The sequence below is a fragment of the Heptranchias perlo genome, chromosome 1, assembly GCF_035084215.1.
Source record: "Heptranchias perlo isolate sHepPer1 chromosome 1, sHepPer1.hap1, whole genome shotgun sequence".
In the NCBI taxonomy this organism is placed as follows: Eukaryota; Metazoa; Chordata; class Chondrichthyes; order Hexanchiformes; family Hexanchidae; genus Heptranchias; species Heptranchias perlo.
In genome coordinates this window covers 22,638,863-22,661,274 of record NC_090325.1, presented here as the reverse complement: position 1 = coordinate 22,661,274, position 22,412 = coordinate 22,638,863, and the positions used below count along the sequence as shown (strand labels likewise).

General features: G+C 44.5%; 1 gene segment (V, D, J or C); it reads right to left on the bottom strand.

The window, feature by feature from the left end:
• The window catches only part of LOC137323837 (T-cell receptor alpha chain V region 2B4-like), a 31,479-nt gene extending 11,770 nt beyond the window's left edge, over positions 1-19,709 (bottom strand). The window contains 5 exon segments of the V gene segment in view: positions 13,425-13,461; positions 13,576-13,674; positions 18,116-18,214; positions 18,866-19,213; positions 19,598-19,709. Coding sequence covers positions 13,425-13,461; positions 13,576-13,674; positions 18,116-18,214; positions 18,866-19,213; positions 19,598-19,643 — 629 coding nt within the window.
• Positions 19,710-22,412: the final 2,703 nt, after the last annotated feature.

The window sequence follows — 22,412 nt, the reverse complement described above, 5'->3', positions numbered from 1 at the left end:
GGGAGGGGAGAAGGGGAGCAGGGGGAGGGGAGAGAAAGGGGAGCAGGGGGAGGGGAGAGAAAGGGGAGCAGGGGGGAGGGGAGAGAAAGGGGAGCAGGGGGGAGGGGAGAAAGGGGAGCAGGGGGGAGGGGTTAGAAGGGGGAGCAGGGGGGAAGGGGAGAAGAGGGGGCAGGGGAGAAGAGGGGGAGCAGGGGGAAGGGGAGAAGAGGGGGAGCAGGGGGGAAGGGGAGAAGAGGGGGAGCAGGGGGAAGGGGAGAAGAGGGGGAAGGGGAGAAGAGGGGGGAAGGAGAGAAGAGGGGGAGCAGGGGGAGCAGAGAATAGAGGGAGCAGGGGGAATGGGAGAAGGGGAGCATGGGGGAAGGGGAGATGTGGGGAGCAGGGGAAAGGGGAGAAGGGGAGAAGGGGGAAGGGGAGAAAAGGGGGAAGGGGATAAGAGGGGGCAGGGGAGAAGAGGAGGAGCAGAGGGAGGGGAGAAGAGGGGGAGCAGGGGGAGAGGAGAAGAGGGGGAGTAGGGGGAAGGGGAGAAGGGGAGCATGGGGGAAGGGGAGAAGGGGAGCATGGGGGAAGGGGAGATGAGGGGAGCAGGGGAAAGGGGTGAAGGGGGAGCAGGGGAAAGGGGTGAAGGGGGAGCAGGGGGAAGGGGAGAAGAGGGGGAGCAGGGGGGAGGGGAGCAGGGCTAGAGGAGAAGAGGGGGAGCAGGGGGGAGGGGAGCATGGGGGAAGGAGAGATGTGGGAAGCAGGGGAAAGGGGAGAGGGGGAGCAGGGGAAAAGGGGGAGCAGGGGGGAGGTGAGAATGGGGAGCAGGGGAGGGGAGAAGGGGAGCAGGGGGAGGGGAGAGAAGGGGAGCAGGGGGGAGGGGAGAAGGGGGAGCAGGTGGGAGGGGAGAGAAGGGGAGCAGGGGGAGGGGAGAAGGGGAGCAGGGGGAGGGGAGAAGGGGAGCAGGGGGAGGGGAGCAGGGGAGCAGGGGGGAGGGGAGGGAAAGGAGAGCAGGGGGGAGGGGAGAAAGGGGAGCAGGGGGGAGGGGTTAGAAGGGGGAGCAGGGGGGAGGGGAGAAGAGGGGGAGGGGAGAAGAGGGGGAGCGGGGGGAAGGGGAGAAGAGGGGGAGCAGGGGGGAAGGGGAGAAGAGGGGGCAGGGGAGAAGAGGAGGAGCAGAGGGAGGGGAGAAGAGGGGGAGCAGGAGGGAAGGGGAGAAGAGGGGGAGCAGGGGGAAAGGGGAGAAGAGGGGGAGCAGGGCGAAGGGGAGAAGAGGGGGAAGGGGAGAAGAGGGGGGAAGGAGAGAAGAGGGGGAGCAGGGGAAGCGGAGAATAGAGGGAGCAGGGGGAATGGGAGAAGGGGAGAATGGGGGAAGGGGAGATGTGGGGAGCAGGGGAAAGGGGAGAAGGGGAGCAGGGGGAAGGGGAGAAGAGGGGGAGCAGGGGGGAAGGGGAGAAGAGGGGGAAGGGAGAAGAGGGGGAGCAGGGGGGAAGGGGAGATGAGGGGGCAGGGGAGAAGAGGAGGAGCAGAGGGAGGGGAGAAGAGGGGGAGCAGGGGGGAGAGGAGAAGAGAGGGAGCAGGGGGAATGGGAGAAGGGGAGCATGGGGGAAGGGGAGATGTGGGGAGCAGGGGAAAGGGGTGAAGGGGGAGCAGGGGAAAGGGGTGAAGGGGGAGCAGGGGGAAGGGGAGAAGAGGGGGAGCAGGGGGGAGGGGAGCAGGGCTAGAGGAGAAGAGGGGGAACAGGGGGGAGGGGAGCATGGGGGAAGGAGAGATGTGGGAAGCAGGGGAAAGGGGAGAGGGGGAGCAGGGGAAAGGGGAGAAACAGGGGGGAAGCAAAAGCAGTGGGGAAGGGGGAGCAGAAGCAGAGGGGAAGAGGGGAGCCTGGATAGAGCAGAGCACAGCGTAGGGGGAGAGAATGTGATCCCAACCAAGTTGGGGGAACAGACGGAGAACGTGGTCCAGACGTGGAGATGGATCACACTCTCCTTCCCCCACCATTAGACCAGGATCTCACTCTCCTACCCCCACCATTAGACCAGGATCTCACTCTCCTCCTCCCCCCATTAGACCTGGATTTCACTCGAATGTGAACGGCCGTGAGTTGATTTCTCGGAAAGCCTGGCGAATGCGCGACAAGTGACGTCATCGGACGCAGTGTCTCTATTCACTTTGTAATGTAAAAGGTGAGCCTGCCACACTTTCTACCCAATAAACCAATGGTCCACACGCAATGCCCCATCTGTCACTGCAGCTCTCTCCTGGAGTGTTCAGTTTGATGGAGTGATTAGTGACAGTGTGGGTACTTCTGGTTTTTGATCGACACGTGACATCCTCCTGTGCGTGTCCACCGGGCCACCCACTGATGTCACTCTCAGCGCATGCTAAAAAGCTACTGCTCCGCTAGTGACATCACTCCTAATGACGTCAACCTCACCTATTCTCGTTGAATGAAATGCGCCCTCACAAAACCAACCTTGCAGCTTGAATTATGTAAAATAGTCAAGGCTGTAGTTTCGTCAAATCCAGCCTCAGAGAAATGGTTACAGCACCCAGCATTATTTTGCAGTACCCGTTCATGGGGCCACATGTCTGAAGGGGCCCACAAGCCAATTACTGGGTTGGCCTGGCGTGGAGTGTTTTCAGAGTCAAAGCGAGGTGGGAGGCTGCTCAGTGTGGAGGCCTCACTCCTTCAGCAGACAGGGGAGTTTCGTTGGAGTTTTTACAGATCATGCTGATAGCACTCAACAAGGTTCCACATAAGAGACTGTCAACAAAAATGAGAGTGCGTGGAATTGGAGGCAACCTATTGACATGGATAGGGAATTGGTTAGGAGGTAGGAGACAGAGAGTAGGGATAATGGGCATGTACTCAAATAGGCAGAATGTGACTAGTGGTCTCCTCCAGGGATCTGTACTGGGGCTGCAGCTTTTCACTATATTTATAAATGACTTAGATGAAGGAATAGAGAGTTGTATATCTAAGTTTGCTCTCGGCACTACATTAAGTATCACAGTAAGTAGTGTAGATGGGAGCAGAAAGTTGCAAAGGGACATTGATAGATTAAATGAGTGGGCAAAACTGCAGCAGATGGAGTTCAATGTGGGGAAATGTGAGATCATCCACTGTGGACCTAAGGAAGATAGATCAGAGTATTTTCTAAATGGCAAAAAGCTAGGAACTGTGGAAGAGCAAAGAGATTTAGTGGTCCAAGTACAGAAATCACTAAAAACTAGTGGACAGGTACAAAAAATAATTTAAAAGGCTAATGCAATGTTGGCCTTTATCTCAAGATGGCTGGAGTACAAAGGGGTGGAAGTTATGTTACAGCTGTACAGAGCTCTGGTTAGACCCCATCTGTAGTACTGAATTCAGTTCTGGGAACCGCACCTCAGGAATGATATATTGGCCTTGGAGGGGGTGCAGCCAGATTCATCAGAATGATACCGGCGCTAAAAGGGTTAAATTATGAGGACAGGTTGCATAGAATAGGCTTGTATTCCCATGAATACAGAAGATCAAGGGGTGAACTAATTGAGGTTTTTAAGATGATTAAAGGATTTGATAGGGTAGATAGAGAGAAACTATTTCCTCTGGCAGGAGAGTCCAGAACAAACAGTCATAACCTTAAAATTAGAGCTAAGGCCATTCAGGGGTGATGTCAGAAAGCATTTCTTCACACCGAGGATAGTGGAAATCTGGAACCTTGCCCCCCAAAAAGCTGTTGAGGCTGGGGGTCAATTGAAAATTTCAAAGCTGAGATTGATAGATTTTTGTTAGTCAAGGGATATGGAACCAAGGAGGGTAGATGAAGTTAAGATACAGATCAATCACGATCAACGACAACAACAACTTGCATTTATATAGTGCCTTTAACGTAGTGAAAAACCCCAAGGCCCTTCACAGCAGCAATTATCAAACAAAATTTGAAACCGAGACATATAAGGAGATATTAGGGCAGGTGACCAAAACCTTGGTCAAAGAGGTAGGCTTTAAGGAGCATCTTAAAGGAGAAGGGAGAGCTAGAGAGGCGGAAAGGATTAGGGAGGGAATTCCAGAGATTATGGTCTAGGCAGCTGAAGGCACGGCCGCCAATGGTAGAGCAATTAAAATTGGGGATGTGAAAGAGGCAAGAATTGGAGGAGCTCAGAGATCTCGGAGGGTTGTAGGGCTGGAGGAGGTTACAGAGATAGGGAGGGGCGAGGCATTGGAGGGATTTGAAAACAAGGATAAGATCTTTAAAATTGAAGCATTCCCGAACTGAGAGCCAATGTAGGTCAGCGAACACAGTTGTGATGGGTGAATGGGACTTAGTGCAAGTTAGGATATGGGCAGCAGAGTTTTGGATGAGCTCAAATTTATGGAGGTTGGAAGATGGGAGACCAGCCAGGAGAGCATTGGCGGGCATGGGAAGAGAAGCCATTGCAGGAGATTCTCTGGCTACGACTGAATAGATAAGAATGGAACCAGGCGAGGGCTGTCCCACCCAGCTGGACGATGGAAGAGAGGCGTTGGAGAAGGATGGGGTGGTCAACCATGTCAAAGGCTGTAGACAGGTTGAGAAGGATGAGGAGGGATAGTTCACCATCATTACAGTTACATAGGATGTGATTTGTGACTTGGATAAGGGCCATTTCAGTTCTGTGGCGGGGCAGAAACCTGATTCGAGGGATTCAAATATGGAGTTGCGGGAAAGATTGGGAATGGATTTAGGAGGTGACAACATGTTCAAGGACTTTGGAGAGGGAAGGGAGGTTGGAGATGGGGCAGTAGTTTGCAAGGACAGAGAGGTCAAGGGTGGTTTTTTGGGGGGGTTGGTGATGATGGCAGATTTTAAGGGGAGGAGGACAGTACTCGAGGAGAGGGAACCACATGGGATGTGGGCGTCGCTGGCGAGGCCAGCATTTATTGCCATCCCTAATTGCCTTTGAGAAGGTGGTGGTGAGCCACCTTCTTGAACCGCTGCAGTCCGTGTGATGAAGGTTCTCCCACTGTGCTGTTAGGAAGGGAGTTCCAGGATTTTGACCCAGCGACGATGAAGGAATGACGATATATTTCCAAGTTGGGATGGTGTGTGACTTGGAGGGGAACGTGCAGGTGGTGTTGTTCCCATGTACCTGCTGCCCTTGTCCTTCTAGGTGGTAGAGATTGCGGGTTTGGGAGGTGCTGTCGTGCATCCTGTGGATGGTGCACACTGCAGCCACCGTGCGCCGGTGGTGAAGGGAGTGAATGTTTAGGGTGGTGGATGGGGTGCCAATCAAGTAGGCTGCTTTGTCCTTGATGGTGTCGAGCTTCTAGAGTGTTGTTGGAGCTGCACTCATCCAGGCAAGTGGAGAGTATTCCATCACACTCCTGACTTGTGCCTTGTAGATGGTGGAAAGGCTTTGGGGAGTCAGGAGGTGAGTCACTCGCCGCAGAATACCCAGCCTCTGACCTGCTCTTGTAGCCACAGCATTTATATGGCTGGTCCAGTTAAGTTTCTGGTCAATGGTGACCCCCAGGATGTTGATGGTGGGGGATTTGGCGATGGTAATGTCAAGGGGAGGTGGTTAGGTTCTCTCTTGTTGGAGATGGTCATTGCCTGGCACTTGCCTGGCGCGAATGTTACTTGCCACTTATCAGCCCAAGCCTGGATGTTGTCCAGGTCTTGCTGCATGCAGGCATGGACTGCTTCATTATCTGAGGGGTTGCAAATGGAACTGAACACTGTGCAATCATCAGCGAACATGGCGGCCAGGAAGGGAAGTTGTGTGGTCAGCAGTATGGTGGGAATGGGGTCGAGGGAGCAGGAGGCGGGCTTTATGGTCAAGATGAGCTCAGAGAGGGCCTGAAGGGAGATAGGAGAGAAACTAGAGAAAGATGTGAGTTCAGAGCTGGAGCAAGGGGGAACCATAGGGGATATTTGGCCTAATGGTCTAGGGGAAGGGAGGGAAGCGGCAGAGGCAGCTGAATGGATGGTCTCAATCTTAGTGACAAATTAGTCGATGTGCTCCAGAAGTGGGTGGTTTTCAAAAGTTGGTGAGGGTGGAGGGGGCAGGGAAGAGGGGTTTAAGAAGACAGTTTGTACTGGAGAAGAGAAGCTGGGGTTTATCTTTGCATTCCAGGATGATCCTGGGATAGTGAGCAGTTTTGGCAGAGGAGAGCAGGACCCAATAGTGCTTTATGTGGTCCAGCATGATCTGGCGATGAATGGCTAAATCAGTTGTGTGCCATAAACGTTCAAGTCTGTGTCCCTTGGAATTAAGGGAGCGAAGATGAGGGCCATACTGGGGAAACGACCAGGGTGAGAGAGAGTATTGGTTTTAATGGGGACAAGGGCATGAAAGGTGGAGGTGAGGGTATGATTGAGCAGATCAGTAGCTGCAGAAATGTCGTGATGAATGGCAGAATGGCTCGATGATCTAATTGAATGACCGAACCTGCTCAAGCAGCTCAATGACCTACTCCTAATCCTGCAGTCCAGGTGATCAATGTAGCCCCCAGCCAAATAATTTCTGCTCGACGATTTTGCGTTGTCGTGTGTCTCGAAGGCTGCCTTGGAGAACGCTTACCCGAAGATCGGTGACTTGAGATCGACACAGATACCACCATCACACGAGAGGACATCACCCACCAAGTACATGGCTCATACTCCTGTGACTCGGCCAACATTGTCTACCTCATACGTTGCAGGAAAGGATGCCCCGGAGCATGGTACATTGGCGAGACCATGCAGACACTGCGACAACGGATGAACGGACACCGCACAACAATCGCCAGACAGAAGGGTTCCCTCCCAGTCGGGGAACACTTCAGCAGTCAAGGACATTCAGCCTCTGATCTTCGGGTAAGCGTTCTCCAAGGCGGCCTTCAAGACACACGACAATGCAAAATCGTCGAGCAGAAATTGATAGCCAAGTTCCGCACCCATGAGGGCGGCCTCAACCGGGATCTTGGGTTCATGTCACGCTACATGTAACCCCACCAGCGAAAAAAAGTTATCTGTTTTTAATACAACGGGTCATTCTCTCTCTCTCTCTGCCTTTCGGGTGCCTCTCTCTCTCTCTCTCTGTCTTTGTTATCTGACCCCTTGTGTATTCAGTATTCTTGAATGTAATGTGTCCCAGACTAAACCTGTCTGAACACCATCCACTCCTTTGATTGCTGTAATTATCTCTCTGCCGAGGGGTGATAACGGGCAGTTGGAAAGATTATCTGTAATCACCAGACATTATTCTCTGACTATATATGCGATGCTTTTATGGAAACCCTTCTTCACTCACCTGACGAAGGAGCTAAGCTCCGAAAGCTTGTGATTTCAAATAAAGCTGTTGGACTACAACCTGGTGTTGTACGACTCTGTACATAAGATTGTGAGGGAGCTTGACAGGGTAGATGCTGAGAGGTTGTTTCCCCTGGGTGGAGAGTATAGAACTAGGGGGCATAGTCGCAGGATAAGGGGTTGGCCATTTAAGACTGAGATGAGGAGGAATTTCTTCACTCAGAGGGTTGTGAATCTTTGGAATTCTTTAGCCCAGCGGGCTGTGGATGCTGAGTCATTGAATATATTCAAGGCTGAGATGGACAGATTTTTGGACTCTAGGGGAATCAAGGATATGAGGATCGGGCAGGAAAGTGGAGTTGAGGTCGAAGATCAACCATGATCTTATTGAATGGCGGAGCAGGCTCGATGGGCCATATGGCCTACTCCTGCTCCTATTTCTTATGTTCTTATGTTCTTATTTATGTAGCACCTTATCACTTCAGAACACCTCAAGATGCTCCACACAATTAATTACATATTTGAATTGCAGTGATTGTTTTATGAGAAAATGGGATCTAAAACATTTGTTAGATGCAGAATAAGAATCAATGTATAATAATAACAATAGAAAAGAGAATGGGGAAAAGCAAAATGAGATAAAAGGGAAAAGAAGAACAGAAATAGAGTGTTAAACTAGAATCTTAAGTTAAAAAGATTTTATGTGCTTCTTTTGGTAATGTGAGGTTAGTATTGCAGTAATAATTCTATTTCTGATCTCAGAGCTGCTTTACAATTGTAATATTGATGCTTGTTTAAGTATCATCAGGCTTGAGCTGAAAAAATGAGACTGGAATTTCTCTAGAACTGCAGTCTGAAAGTTAAAAGAGAACTGTAAAATATTTCTTTAAAAATCCCACAAGCATACAATCAGAATGAATTTCTTTAATAATTTTAGAAACATGGGAACAGGAGTAGGCCATTCAGCCTCACGAGCCTGTTCCGCCATTCAATTATATCATGGCTGATCATTTTCCCGCTTTTGCTCCATATCCCTTGATACTTTTACCTAACAAACATTTATCGATCTCGCTCTTGAAAATTTCAATTTTCCCAGCATTCACAACCTTATGGAGGAAGAGATTTCCAGATTTCCACTACCCGTTGTGTGAAAAGATGTTCCCTCATTTCAGTTCTAAATAGCCTTTCTCTAATTTTAAGATAAGCCCCCTTGTTCTGGATTATCCCAGCAGAGGAAATAGTTTTTCTGCATCTACCCTATCGAATCCCTTTACCATTTTAAAGAACCCAGTTAGATCACCCCTCAACTGTATTAACTCAAGGGAATTTAATTGCAGTTAAGCAAATATAACATAATCAAATCTAAAACATTTTATTTAAATTTCTCACTCAGGTGTCCTCTTTACCCTTGGACTTAGCATGATGTTTAAGTGTACCTTTCCTCATTAGGATTAATAAATTAATTGAAAACCTCTTTCGTTAGTCCTAGAAAATTAAAATAATTTATAATTCCTATAATCTATAATCTATAATTCCTCCAAGATATTTTGACATACTGATCTCAGATTTTATGGTGTTCATAGTGGGTGGAAATATATCCAGAGCACAATAGAATCACAGAAATTTCAGAGTGGAAGAGATCATGAAACCCAATATGCCTATGCTAGTGCTATCTTTTGAAACAACTACCACTAACTATTAATTATTATTATTATAGTAACAATATCAACAACATAAATATAGCGCTCCTCGTGTGCAGGAAGATGTCTCAGAAGGCTTGTCTACTATAATTAAATTTCATTATTCTTCCCTCATGCCTTTTAAAAATAGAATCCAATCCACAGAAGATGATTTGAGTGATTTCAAGAAACTCTTGCATATCACTCTCACTCCCATCAGAAAGGTACCTCCTGTATGGGTGGGTTTCAATGCTCTGGAAATGAATCATCAACACAAATAAATTTAAAACAGAAATAGACAGTTTCCTAGAAGTAAAGGGAATTAGGAGTTACGGGGAGCGGGCAGGAAATTGGACATGAATTTAGATTTGAGGTTAGGATCAGATCAGCCATGATCTTATTGAATGGCGGAGCAGGCTCGAGGGGCCGATTGGCCTACTCCTGCTCCTATTTCTTATGTTCTTATGTTAACACAGGGACGAAGATTGAGAAATACTCAGGCATCCAAGGGGCACTGTTACAAGGCTACTTCAAAGCATTTTACTTGTGTCTTTGCAGAAACCATCACTGTTGAGTTAGTAAATGAATATGATGGTTTAATCAGTATGAAATGCTACCTTTAATTTAATGAAGAAAGTGATTGAAACCAGAGCTGTGTTTTCAAGGAGTTAATAATCTAAGTTTGCTAATGGTACAAAGCTAGGTGGGAAAGCAAGCTGTGAGGAGGATATAGAGTCTGCAAAGGGATATAGACAGGTTAATTGAGTGGGCAAGAAGGTGGCAGATGGAGTATAATGTGGGGAAATGTGAGGTTATTCACTTTGGTAGAAAAACAGAATATTTCTTAAATGGTGAGAAACTATTTAATGTTGGTGTTCTGAGAGGTTTGGGTGTCCTCGTACAAGAAACACAAAAAGTTAGCATGCAGGTACAGCAAGCAATTAGGAAAGCAAATGGTATGCTGGCCTTTATTGCAAGGGGGTTGGAGTACAAAAGTAAGGAAGTCTTACTACAATTGTACAGGGCTTTGGTGAGACCTCACCTGGAGTACTGCATACAGTTTGGTCTCCTTAACTAAGGAAGGATATACTTGCCTTAGAGGCGGTGCAGCGAAGGTTCACTAGATTAATTCCTGGGATGAAAGGGTTGTCCTATGAGGCGAGGTTGAGTAGAAAGGGCCTATGCTCTCTGGAGTTTAGAAGAATGAGAGGTGATCTCATTGAAACATATAAGATTTTGAGGGAGCTTGACAGAGTACAGGCTGAGAAGTTGTTTCCCATGGCTGGAGAGTCTAGAACTAGGGGGCACAATCGCAGGATAAGTGGTCGGCCATTTAAGACTGAGATGAGGAGGAATTTCTTCATTCAGAGGGTTGTAAATCTTTGGAATTCTCTACCCCAGAGGGCTGTGGATGCTGAGTCATTGAGTATATTCAAGGCTGAGATAGATATATTTTTGGACTCTAGGGGAAATCAAAGGATATGTGGATTGGGCAGGAGAGTGGAGTTGAGGTTGAAGATCAGCCATGATCTGATTGAATGGCGGAGCAGGCTTGAGGGGCCATGTGGCCTACTCCTGCTCCTATTTCTTATGTTCTTATAATATTGTAAAGGGGATCAATGGATTGGCATTCTATTTTATTGTAAAAGATTTTGATAAACTTTTGCAAATATTGTAAAATACATTGAGCCTGGGTAATGTTAACCTAATGTGTAAAAATGAACAGTAAGTTGTATTTTTTACATAGACTGCAGCACTAGTGCAGCATTTAGTGTATTTAATAAAGTTTTCTGTGATAACAACAGAGTTTAGGATTCCCTTAATGATAGAAAACTCCACTATAAAAGTGATGTGTCTCCTATGTTTTGATTCATACACAGGTGAAGGGCCAAGGCCCATAGTGCAGAGTGAAAGGAGAGAACATGAGCTTGGGTTTTAAAAACCTATAGATTGCAGGAGGAGGAGAAACCTACAGAAAGCAACAGATTAAAAAATTATATATTCTAAGAAACACAATCACTGTTCCTCTCAACTCAACTACTAGCTCCTAATTTAAGGAAATAAAGCATGGAATGAGAAACAGATATTTACCTCAGCAAACCCTGATTTTCCTAATGATCATGCACAATCTTTTCTTTCTTTTTTAAAAATTTGTTCATGGGATGTGGGCGTCACTGGCGAGGCCAGCATTTATTGCCCATCCCTAATTGCCCTTGAGAAGGTGGTGGTGAGCCGCCTTCTTGAACCGCTGCAGTCCGTGTGGTGAAGGTTCTCCCACAGTGCTGTTAGGAAGGGAGTTCCAGGATTTTGACCCAGTGACGATGATGGAACGGCGATATATTTCCAAGTCGGGATGGTGTGTGACTTGGAGGGGAATGTGCAGGTGGTGTTGTTCCCATGTGCCTGCTACCCTTGTCCTTCTGGGTGATAGAGGTCGCGGGTTTGGGAGTTTGGACGTTATCAAACTCATTTAACCTCATGAGGAAAAGTTCTGAAATGTTTCTCCTTATTCTGTTTTTCTGTTCCTCAGCCTGTTTCCTTTGCTCCTCACCCTCTTTCACTGCAGCTAACCTAATGTTACTAATATATTGTATGTAGTTGAGACACTGAATGTTAAATTACAGTACAGTGCATTAATGCGTGCATCAGGACATTTTAACTACATTCATTGTTAATATATTACAACGGCGTAGCTAATCTTTGGTTCTTTTACTGTCTGGCTTTTAGCTCAAGAGGGTTGGAATACAAAAAGGAGGCAGTTGTGCCTCAGTTGTGTTATGTAAAGGTGCATTTATGTAGCACCTTTGTCACATCCTCAGGATGTGCTGAAGCACTTCACATCTAACGAATTAATTTTGAAGAGTAGTCACCATTATCATGTAGACAGACATGGCAGGCATTTTTTTTCATAGCAAGATTCCACAAACAGAAAATAAACTGAATTTATTCCTCTGCTTTTGCTGGTGTTGGGTGAAGGAAGGAGAACTCCCTGTTCCTATTCAAACAATGCCACAGAATCCGCCTGGGTTGGCATCGGATCCAAAAGGCCACATCTCAGACAGTGCAGCACTCCCTCAGTACAGTACTCATGCGTCAGCCCAGACTGTGTGCTCAAGACCACTGAGCGGAGGCTTACACTTTAACAGTTGGGAATTATATGGGAAATATACAACTATAAGGAAATATATATGGTAAAATATGGTAAAATAAAAATGAATTACAGGGAAAATACAGAGAAAGTACAGGAAACATACCAGGAAAATATAGGAAGATGCAGGAAAAATATACCAGGAAAGCATAAGTAAATACCAGAAAATACAGAGGAGAAACACAGGGAATGTTTAAGGAAATACTGAGGGAATGTGTAATGGACAGAGCATGTCTGATCGTCTGGGAGCAAAGATTTATTATACGATTTGAGTTTAGTAACCAACGCGCAACGCAAAACGCACAACACTAATTCTGGACAGCGAACAACAGCGATTTTTCCCACCCTCAGGTTAGTTCCCACTATTTTACCATAAGTCATTGAAAATGACCCTCAGTGATGGAGTGGGACAATTGCAAGTCAGTATTCCAGAGATCATGAGATTCGGGGCGAGTGCAGGAAGTAATTGGAGCCTTTGTATACAGCTAAGTTGCGGGGACATGGGCAGTTTTAACACAAGCACCAGCACTCAGAGCACCATGTGGGTACATCAATGACCATTTGTGAGTTATGTTCCTGTGTGGAAGGTGACAGCGAGAGGACGATGGGCTGTCAATCACAGTTATCCGTTTGCTTCTTACATTGTGTTTGAGTTGTTCGGGTCTGTGATGACTGAACAAGAATATCTTGTGGGGTGAGGGGCATCAATTCAAATCGTCATGTGGCCATTATCCCTGGGACATTACTACCTGTTTGAACCATTTGACACTGTCATGGCATTCAACTAGTAACAGTCAGCAAACGAAAGGTCTCTAATAGGACAGGGCCGTGTTCAGTTAAGAAAAAAATGAAAGGACCTAGAGGACAGGAATTTAACACGGGTACAGTGTCGTTTGACCCGGTATTATTTTGTTTGTCGATACTAAAAAGTAGTTGAGTGGATCCTGTCCTATTGGGCGCTTGAGCTCAGCTTCTCTCCGTCCTTGTGTATGGATTGTTAAACATCTGGAGTGAGTGACCTTGGCCGATCGCCCGTGAAACAAAAAGATGACTCCGATTAATTTAATGTACCGCTGGAGATGGTCAGATGTTCTCACTGTTTCTAAAATACATCGATGTTCGCAATGAGCAAACGTGATCCATGTCTCGGAGTTTCTCTTCTATTTAGCGTCTGAGACAAAACTGAATTCAGAGAATTAGGGGCAATAGCGGAGGAGATTCTCCCCACCCGTCCTCAGGGTATATCGCAAACTTCTGTTAACAAATACGACTAAATTCATACGACGTCGATTCCGTATTTGATCATAAACTCTATCCCTCCCTCCTACGTCTCACTTAAAATTGTGCAAGATCCATCTTCCTTACCTTTTCCGAAACTGGTGGGGGCATCGCCTCCGGTATTCTAGACAGGAAAGAGAAACAGGGATCTCATGAGCAAATAAATACTGCGATGACTAATGAAATATATCAATGCCGATATTAACATACAATATCGGAGTCTAATATCGGGACTTACTCTTATTCCTATCAAGGATGACGACAGAAACGATGGCGATCAGTAACAGGAGGATGCAGGCGGTCAGTGATCCCCAGATAGTCCAGTTGCAGACATACCCTAGCAGAACAGCACATCTGCACATTAGCAATCCTTATCCAATACAACACAAAGCAATGAACGTGTTTCATCCATTACAGGGCAAGACTTCCACGTTACCGGGCAAAATAACACGAAACATACATCCTCTTCAAAACAGAAACGTTCCCATAGCTTTCGGATAACAGAACATTCTAACTCCTAGTTTTTGGGTACAGATTGTCAGTGAGATGTTCAGCCAATGGTCAGGGGTGAGCAGATGGATCGAAATGGTCTTTTTTCAGACCTGTATCTTTCTGAATTCTATAACATGTCAGCATTATGTGATCAAATGTAATGAACCAGTCATCTTTTACACTACCGCTTTCAGATATTAAAACCAATTACTTAATACAAATATAAAGCCGGCTGTCGGCCAACACTGTTAAACTGTACATCCACGTTCTTTTTTGGGGCGTGCTTGTTAAACCTAATTATGGCTGTAATTCTATCGCTATTGGACCGTATGATTTTAAAACAGAATTCCCTTCAACTAAAAATTCTTAAAGATTTTTTCATCAATATTAAGAGATTTAAGGTCATGATTTAAAAATATGCTGGGTATTTGTGTTATGTGTACCTTTATGAACACAGGAAAGTACAGTACGGAAAAGACTCCGGCCTCTCCCAAACACTAAGGCCTCTCAACGGCCGACTCCCTCAAATATATATCCAATTCTCCCTTGATCCCCCAACACACACACATTATCTTCTCTGTGGCCTATCTGGGCAGTCGGTGCACCATCCTCTGACTCAATTAATCAAATCAAAACTTAGTCCTTCCCTTTCCCCTGTCTGGGGGGGGGGGGGGTCCAGAACGAGGGGTCACAGTCTCAGGATATGGGGTAGGACATTTAGGGCTGAGATGAGGAGAAATTTCTTCACTCAGAGGGTGGTGAACCTGTGGAATTCTCTACCACAGAAGGCTGTGGAGGCCAAGTCACTGAATATATTTAAGAAGGAGCTAGATAGATTTCTAGACACAAACGGCATCAAGGGGTATGGGGAGAGAGCGGGAATATGGCATTGAGATAGAGGATCAGTCATGATCATATTGAATGGCGTGCAGGCTCGAAGGGCCGAATGGCCTACTCCTGCTCCTATTTTCTATGTAAGATCAAGCCACGTCTCCTGGTTCTAGAATGTCTGCCTCCTTAATCTGTTGACAGATCCTGCTTTTATATATGTTGATTGACAGCAACAAGAAGCAAACAAGTTAAAGAAAAAAAGGATGAACTTGTATTTATATAGCACCTTTCACGACCTCAGGACATCCCAAAGCGCTTTACAGCCAATGAAGTACTTTTGAAGCGTAGTTTACATTGTAGTGTAGGAAACATGACAGTCAATTTGTGCATAGAAAGATCCCACTAACAACAATGAAATAAGAACATAAGAAATAGGATCAGGAGTTGGCCATACGGCTCCTCCAGCCTGCATCGCCATTCAATAAGATCATGGCTGATCTTCAACCTCAACTCCACTTTCCTGCCCGATCCCCAGATCCCTCAATTCCCTTAGAGTCCAAAAATCTATTGATCTCAGTCTTGAATATATTCAACGACTGAGTGTCCACAGCCCTCTGGGGTAGAGAATTCCAAATATTCACAACCGTCTGAGTGAAGAAATTCCTCCTCATCTCAGTCCTAAATATCCAACCCGTTATCCTGAAACTATGCCCTCTAGTTCTATACTCTCCAGCCAGGGGAAACATCCTCTCAACTTCTACTCTGTCAAGCCCTCTTAGAATCTTATATGTTTCAATGAGATCACCTTTCATTCTTCTAAATTCCAGAGAGTATAGATCCATTCTACTCAATTTCTCCTCATAAGACAACCCTCTCATCCCAGGAATTAATCTAGTGAACCTTCATAATTGACCAGTGAACATAAATGACCACACCATCTGTTTTAGATGTTGGTTGAGGGATAAATATTGGCCAGGTCACCAGAGGAATCCCCTGCTCTTCATCTAATCATGGGATCTTTAACATCCACCTGAAAGGGCAGATGGGGCCTCAGTTTAATATCTCATCTGAACGAGAGCACCTCTAACAGTGCAGCACTCCCTCAGTACTACACTGAAGTACCAGCCCGGATTATATGCTCAAATTCTGAAATGGGGCTTGAACCCACAGCCTTCTGACTCAAAGGCAAGAGCATTATCATTGAGTCAAGGTTGCTGATCCTGTTTGGAGAGCCTGTGGACTAAGATGCTTTACTGTAACTACGTTAAATGATTTCTGTTTTTCTTTAAACAGTTGTTAATAGAGATCTAAAATAAAAGCAGAAATCTTACAAATACCCAGCAGATGGGGATGGTGAAGGCGTTCCACCCCAAACATTAACCTGTCTTTTTCTCACAGATACTAACTAATCTGCTGTGTATTTCTGTTTTTTTCATTCAGCAGCCATAGCGACCCGGTGAGGATGTAGATTTATAGAACAATTACCAATCGTGTTTTTTTATATAACAGTAAAAAACCAACCCTGTTATTTGTTGAGCTCCAGAAATATTCGTGGAGAGGGAGGTTTTAGTGTGGGCTCTGACACTTCAGTGTTTTGTGCCCTGAAAGATCCAAGAGGAGATTTATTATCCGTGGAAACCGGTTTATGTCCGATCGGTACTCCATAGAATCATACAACACAGACGTAGGCCATTCGGCCCATCGTGTCTGTGCCGGCTCTTTGAAAGAGCTATCCAATTAGTCCCACTTCCCTTAGCCCTGATTTTTTTTCGTTTTCAAGTATATATCAAATACCCTTTCCAAAGTTATTACTGAATCTGCTTCCACCACCAATGCAGTCCAGATCATAACAACTCCATGGGTAAAAGAAATCTCCTTTCCCCCCTGGATTTTTTGCTAATTATTTGCACCAACAGATTCACTTTTAAATGATCTTTATAAAACCATGTTAAAATTCATAGGAAATCTTGAATCTAAAGAAATGGTAGGTCCCTAATTTTAATAATTAGCATGGAGGGTAGACGCAACCCATAGCTGCCGTGTTAATAACATTGTGACTTGGATTCACATTCGTGGCGTTTCTATTCCAACCAAGTGGAAACAGGTTCAGACTGGGTTCTGACGAAGGGTTAGAGCTCCTGAAACGTTAACCCTACCCTCCTCTCGCCACAGATGCTGCCTGACCCGTGGAGTGCTTTTAGTTCAGACTGGATCATTGTTTCTGTTCTTGTTCATTCCGCCAGTGCATCCATTAAAATTAACTTTTAAATGCAACGATTAGTCAATCATTTTATAATGATGGCAATAATGCATTTTAAAATGAATGATATTCAGTGCAAAATTGGACACACTTACGAGGAAAATTATGCAGCGGACCAATCATGACTGTAACCATTAAAAGAGCGTCCATTGCACATTTTAAGGGGGGGTGACCCCATAAACATTAAAGCAAAGGAAGACACGAGGTTATGGGGATAAGGCTATGCAGTGAGATTGGTTTTATATACAGGCACGATGGGCAGAATGGCCTCCTTCCGTGCTGGAAACTCTCTGGTTCTAACGCCCTGTAAATTAAAGGGCAGACATGCACATCAGGAGGGTTTCCGCGTGAACGAGGCATCAGCTCTCCCATTCATTTAGCAAAAGCCTTCAGTCCAATTGTCTTATCGAAGGATGTACGAAATAATTTTTCGCATTCACCACATATCACCTTCCTCGGAAATCCGCGACCATTCACTGAACTATTAAAGTTCAGGGGTAACAAGTTTAAAATGCTTACATTGTAATTTAAAACGAGCGTATTTGCTTGTTAAAAAGAGCCAACGTTTCTCTTACTGCTGTCGCTCTAAATCGGAGAACAGATAATCGAATCTTTTGAGTGAACGGGAACTGCAGGAAATACTATGAAACCATTTCCAATAAAAGTAGCTCAATATCAGGGCACCCTCCCATGCCATCCCACAAATTGCTTCAGAACATGTCAGTGATCAGCTAAAGTGAAAACCTTTCCCATTTATATAATCCTTCAAGATTCACTCACTTCTAAATCAAAGTTATAAATATAAAATTCTCCCAGCAAATGCTCAGTTCTAACGAAGGATCATTGACCTGAAACGTTAACTCTGTTTCTTTCTCCACAGACGCTGCCTGACTTGCTGAGTATTTCCAGCATTTTCCGTTTTTACCTCATTGGCTTGTGTGGGCGGTTTATATAACTGGCAACACATTTTAATGAACATCTAGTGCCTGACTTGTGCTGACAGTGGTCTTGCCATGTTAGGAATTCTCTGGCAATGTTGTGTTGGTAAAGGATTGGGCAATTCAAAGTCAGGCATTCGCTCTTAATAACCAAAAGCCAACCCTATTTGTCAGCCAGGTATATTTAATGGGGAGACTGTCCCAGTCTGACTATCTGTCAGACATGCTCAATGCCCACAGTTTGGTATCCGACTTACCATTTCTATTCTGTTTCTTCTTGAGCGGGATCCTGGGCCGATTGATTTTGCGGCGTTTTGTAGTTGGAGGCGGCGAAGTCACTTTCGGTTTCTCTAGAACTGAAATAAACAGGTTTTTTGAGCATTGTATTCTAGTGTGTGTTTTAACCAAGTATCTTCTGTAAAATAAAAGCGGACAATTCGTAGCCGTGAATATCAGTGCGGGGACGATGGAGGATTATTTACATTATATCTATCGCCATCAATAACTTAGTGCAGTTCAAAGCCTGACTTTGTTAGACTGGAGAACGGTGACAAGTGATGATAAAGACTCCTCTAAGAACCCATACCTAGTAAGTAGAACAATATTGACACAGAACAACCATTTCAAAACTTGATCACAAAACACTTGGGAAAAAAACGGTATAATCTGAATATACTGTGGAATTCCCACAGTTATATAACTATAGAAATAATTCATAATTCATAATTTTGAGGATGCCAGGGCAAACGTTTGCAATACAGAAATGTCTGAAATCACAACAGTGCCGCAGGACAAATTTACTTTTCTGAATACCTTTAATCTGAATCTGCCTCTACATTTATTTTTTTAAAGTTCTGATGAAAGGTAATCGACCTGAAACGTTAATTCTGTTTCTCTCTCCACAGATGCTGTGTGTTTCCAGCATTTTCTGTTTTTATTTTATAAAGTTTCGTTGTTTTTTTTTGTAATGTCACAGTTTAATGTATCTACATTCGAGATCTCCTTACCTACTGTCACCACACTTCCATCCCCCAAGAGCGTGGTTTGAGAGCTGATCATTAGGCAGTGATAGGTCCCATTGTCGGAAAGGTGCATGTCCTCTATCTTTAAACTGAACGATAGCCGAAAGGTATCTCTGTTCAAAGTGAACCGTCCGTTTATTCCATCTCCTCTGACCTGTTTATTCAGGACCGTGGCCGACATCACAAAATGCGCTTCGGAGTTTTCGTCCAGTTTGTACCAAAATACCTGATCGAGCGAGGAACCTTTCAAAGTGCAGGTGAGTTCGATCTGCTCGCCTTTGGCCGCCAGTATTTCCCTTGGAGTCTGGATTAAGGTTGGCTGAAGCTGGGCACCTGGCCGGAAAAATGCAATTTTGTTTTTCAAAAATTCAGTTATTTTTAACATTCCTTTGCCCCCTTTCTGTCTTTCCTTCTCCCTTCAATACTAACTTTCAAAAGTGAACTGAATTATATACATGAACAGGAAACATTTGCAGCGCTACGGGAAAAGTGCAGGGAAATGGGACTAATTGGATAGCTCTTTCAAAGAGCCGGGCACAGGCACGATGGGCCGAATGGCCTCCTTCTGTGCTGGATCAGTCTACGATTCTACAATAATTGTCTTAAGCATGGCAGTTCAACATTCCCTTGTTCAAAGATCACTCCAGAAAGTATTGCTATAGCAGCAGGAATTCAACATTTTCACACACTGGAACTTTCATTTCTAAATGTACTTACTTTTTATCCAACAGCTCAGAATACAAATATATCCAAGAAGTTTCATTTTGCCCAAGCGAAGAGCTGCTGTTTACTGAAGATTACGGGAGGAGGTTCTGCTGTAAGGAGAAACCAGTCGCCTCTAAGTTACCAGAGGGCTCCCTGACATTAGGCACCAGTCAGCAGCCAGCTCTGGGGCACGTCACTCACACACGCTGTTATATGCAAATATGATCTATCAGGCCAAATCTGGAGCACAGGTTATATGCTCCAAAGTTACTCTTAGGACAAGAACCTGAAGAATAGTGCAAAATGTCAGTCTTCCATATTTAACAGCTCCACGCTTTAACAGGTCACTGTTAGGCATTTGGCTTTAAGGAACATTACAGAGCACGAAAGAGATAAAGGCTATTGGTCTCGTCATGCCCACTCCTTCAATCTCTTCACAGATCAAATTTCGGGCATGTCATAAAATGTCTTCCAGATGCACCCTTGTGCTAATCAATCATTGTAACATTGTATAAATAATTGGAAGTCAAATTTGGAATATTGTGCGCACTTATGAGCGCACCGCATAAATGCATTGGCGAGGATTCAGAGAAGAATAGGCATTTGGGGCTCTAAAAGATGGAGAAACTCCGTCTGGACTGTTTTCTTTTGGTGGAAACAACATCGAGGGGGCAAGATGCAAATGTTTAAAATGACAAGCATGAATAATGTAGACAAAGCAGGTTGTTCAACTGAGAATGTTAGGACATAAACAGAGACTGTGAACTCATAGCTCAGAGGCCCCGAGTGAGATAAGCGAGAATAAAGTTCCAGAGAGGCAGTCAATCCAATGGCTAACCCAATACACTAGAAAGGGATCATTCGGTATATTCGATTGGGTTATTGAGCCAAATTAATTTCTGTGGCAGATGCTCTTCCCAAAAAATTCTGTTGAAATGTATGATTCCCAATTCAGCGTTAGTGTATCCGATTGTTTCATTTGTTCTAAGTATAGTCAGGTATAATCAAATACTCTAAGGAGCGCAGAGTCATGTGCTACTGAGGACAAGGGAATGTGGTCAGTTGAAAGGAGCCAGCTAGTTTGAACAATGGACATTGGGGATGGATATTTTGGACGTTGCTTTTAGGGGTCAGGTAAAAAGTTGGAGAAAGTTCCTTAAGGAAAATAAATGAGCGGAGTAGGGTCCAGGATAGGGGAGATTGTACCTAGTCTGCTTTTGACATGCCTAACTGTCATTCTAAGCTTTCCGAACTCCTGATTTAAAGCAGCTTTAACTGCTTCATCTGGGAGTGTATTCCACATGTACACAACTGGGAGAGAAACAGCCTTCCTCTCAAGTCTTGTGCAAGGCTTGATAATTTTCTACCTTGAGCACCAAAAAGGTACTATATTAAAATGGAACAATTTGATATATTCACGTGGCTCACTGAACCAAAAGAATACCTGTAGCGGGTCCTCTTCTCTGCCATCCTAATAAACCGAATACATTTACCATTCAGTTGTTTTGCAAAGGTATTTGGCATTATATAACATTATTTCTACCAAGCCTCTAATGAAATCATTAGACAATTGCTCAGCAAGGATGCGTGTGTGTATATTACTTGCCTCAGATTTAATCGGTGAATAAATTCCACTGGAAGCTCGTCTCTCTGTTACTAAGGAAGGTTTCTTTCTTACACACGCTTACCCTAGAATGTCCATAATCAGTGTGAAGAAGATCGAACCTTAGTAAGACCAACACGTTACTAAGAACAGCTCAGTTACCGGTCTTCAATAATTTGAAAGTGTTATCAGCATGTTGTATAAAAAAATACATCAAGCAGCAAATAATATTCAGATTTCCTGTGATATTTCTGTAGTACTTAAATGAATCTGGCCTTGATATATGATCAGGCAGGAGTTCTTAGCGCTATCCTGGACCGCTCGACAGAAAACACCCATGTATTGCAAATTCTTGCCCTAATATTACTCCAAAATATTGAACACATCAACCGTTTTACAATAAACTGCATTTTCAACATATTATTGTAAAGGAAACAAAATGCAACCACGTAACTTGTCCAAAAAATATCAAGAATGGAACAGCTGTTCTGACCATCTTAATTCCTGTCGGTTCTAGTTAAATACAAATAACGGCCCAGTTGTACGCTGACTATCTGTGGCAGAATTAGTGGCACAATCGCCCAGTTCTATATCGAACATTTTATTTTGTATGCATTTTTCTTAATTCATAAAAACTATATCAACTGATCGAATTATTTACACAATCTATGTGATAAGTTTTTTTAAATGGAACTAGCCATTGCAGAACGCACCGTCAGAGTAATTTACGAGATACCTGTTTATAATTGTAATCTTTAAAACAATAATATATACCTAGAATGTATTGCGTTTCTGCGCAGCTCTTCCCGTGGAGAAATTACTTCAGAATGGAAACATATCAAAGCGATACGAAGCTCACCAACAGTTTATACCATTTTCAAACCATTTTATTATTTATAAAGGGCGCCTTCCACCTCAGAGAAGCTGGGAATTTATCCTGAAAAGTAACTTTAATTTAGGAAGAATCCCGGTCCAAGGATAACATGTGTCAATCTGTCATTTTCACGTTGCATAACAAAAACTGCAATTCCGAGAGGGGTTTAGAATTACAGGTTATGTTCAGACACTTTATTGATCCTTTAAAGGCCAGTACAATTTAACAAGCTTGTTATCAAGAAGCGTTTTGATCACCAGTGTATATATTTCTTAGTCCTCAATATATAAAGTGGAACCAAAGTGAACTCCATCTCAAAATGCCACCTTGGTATATTATATCCCCCCACT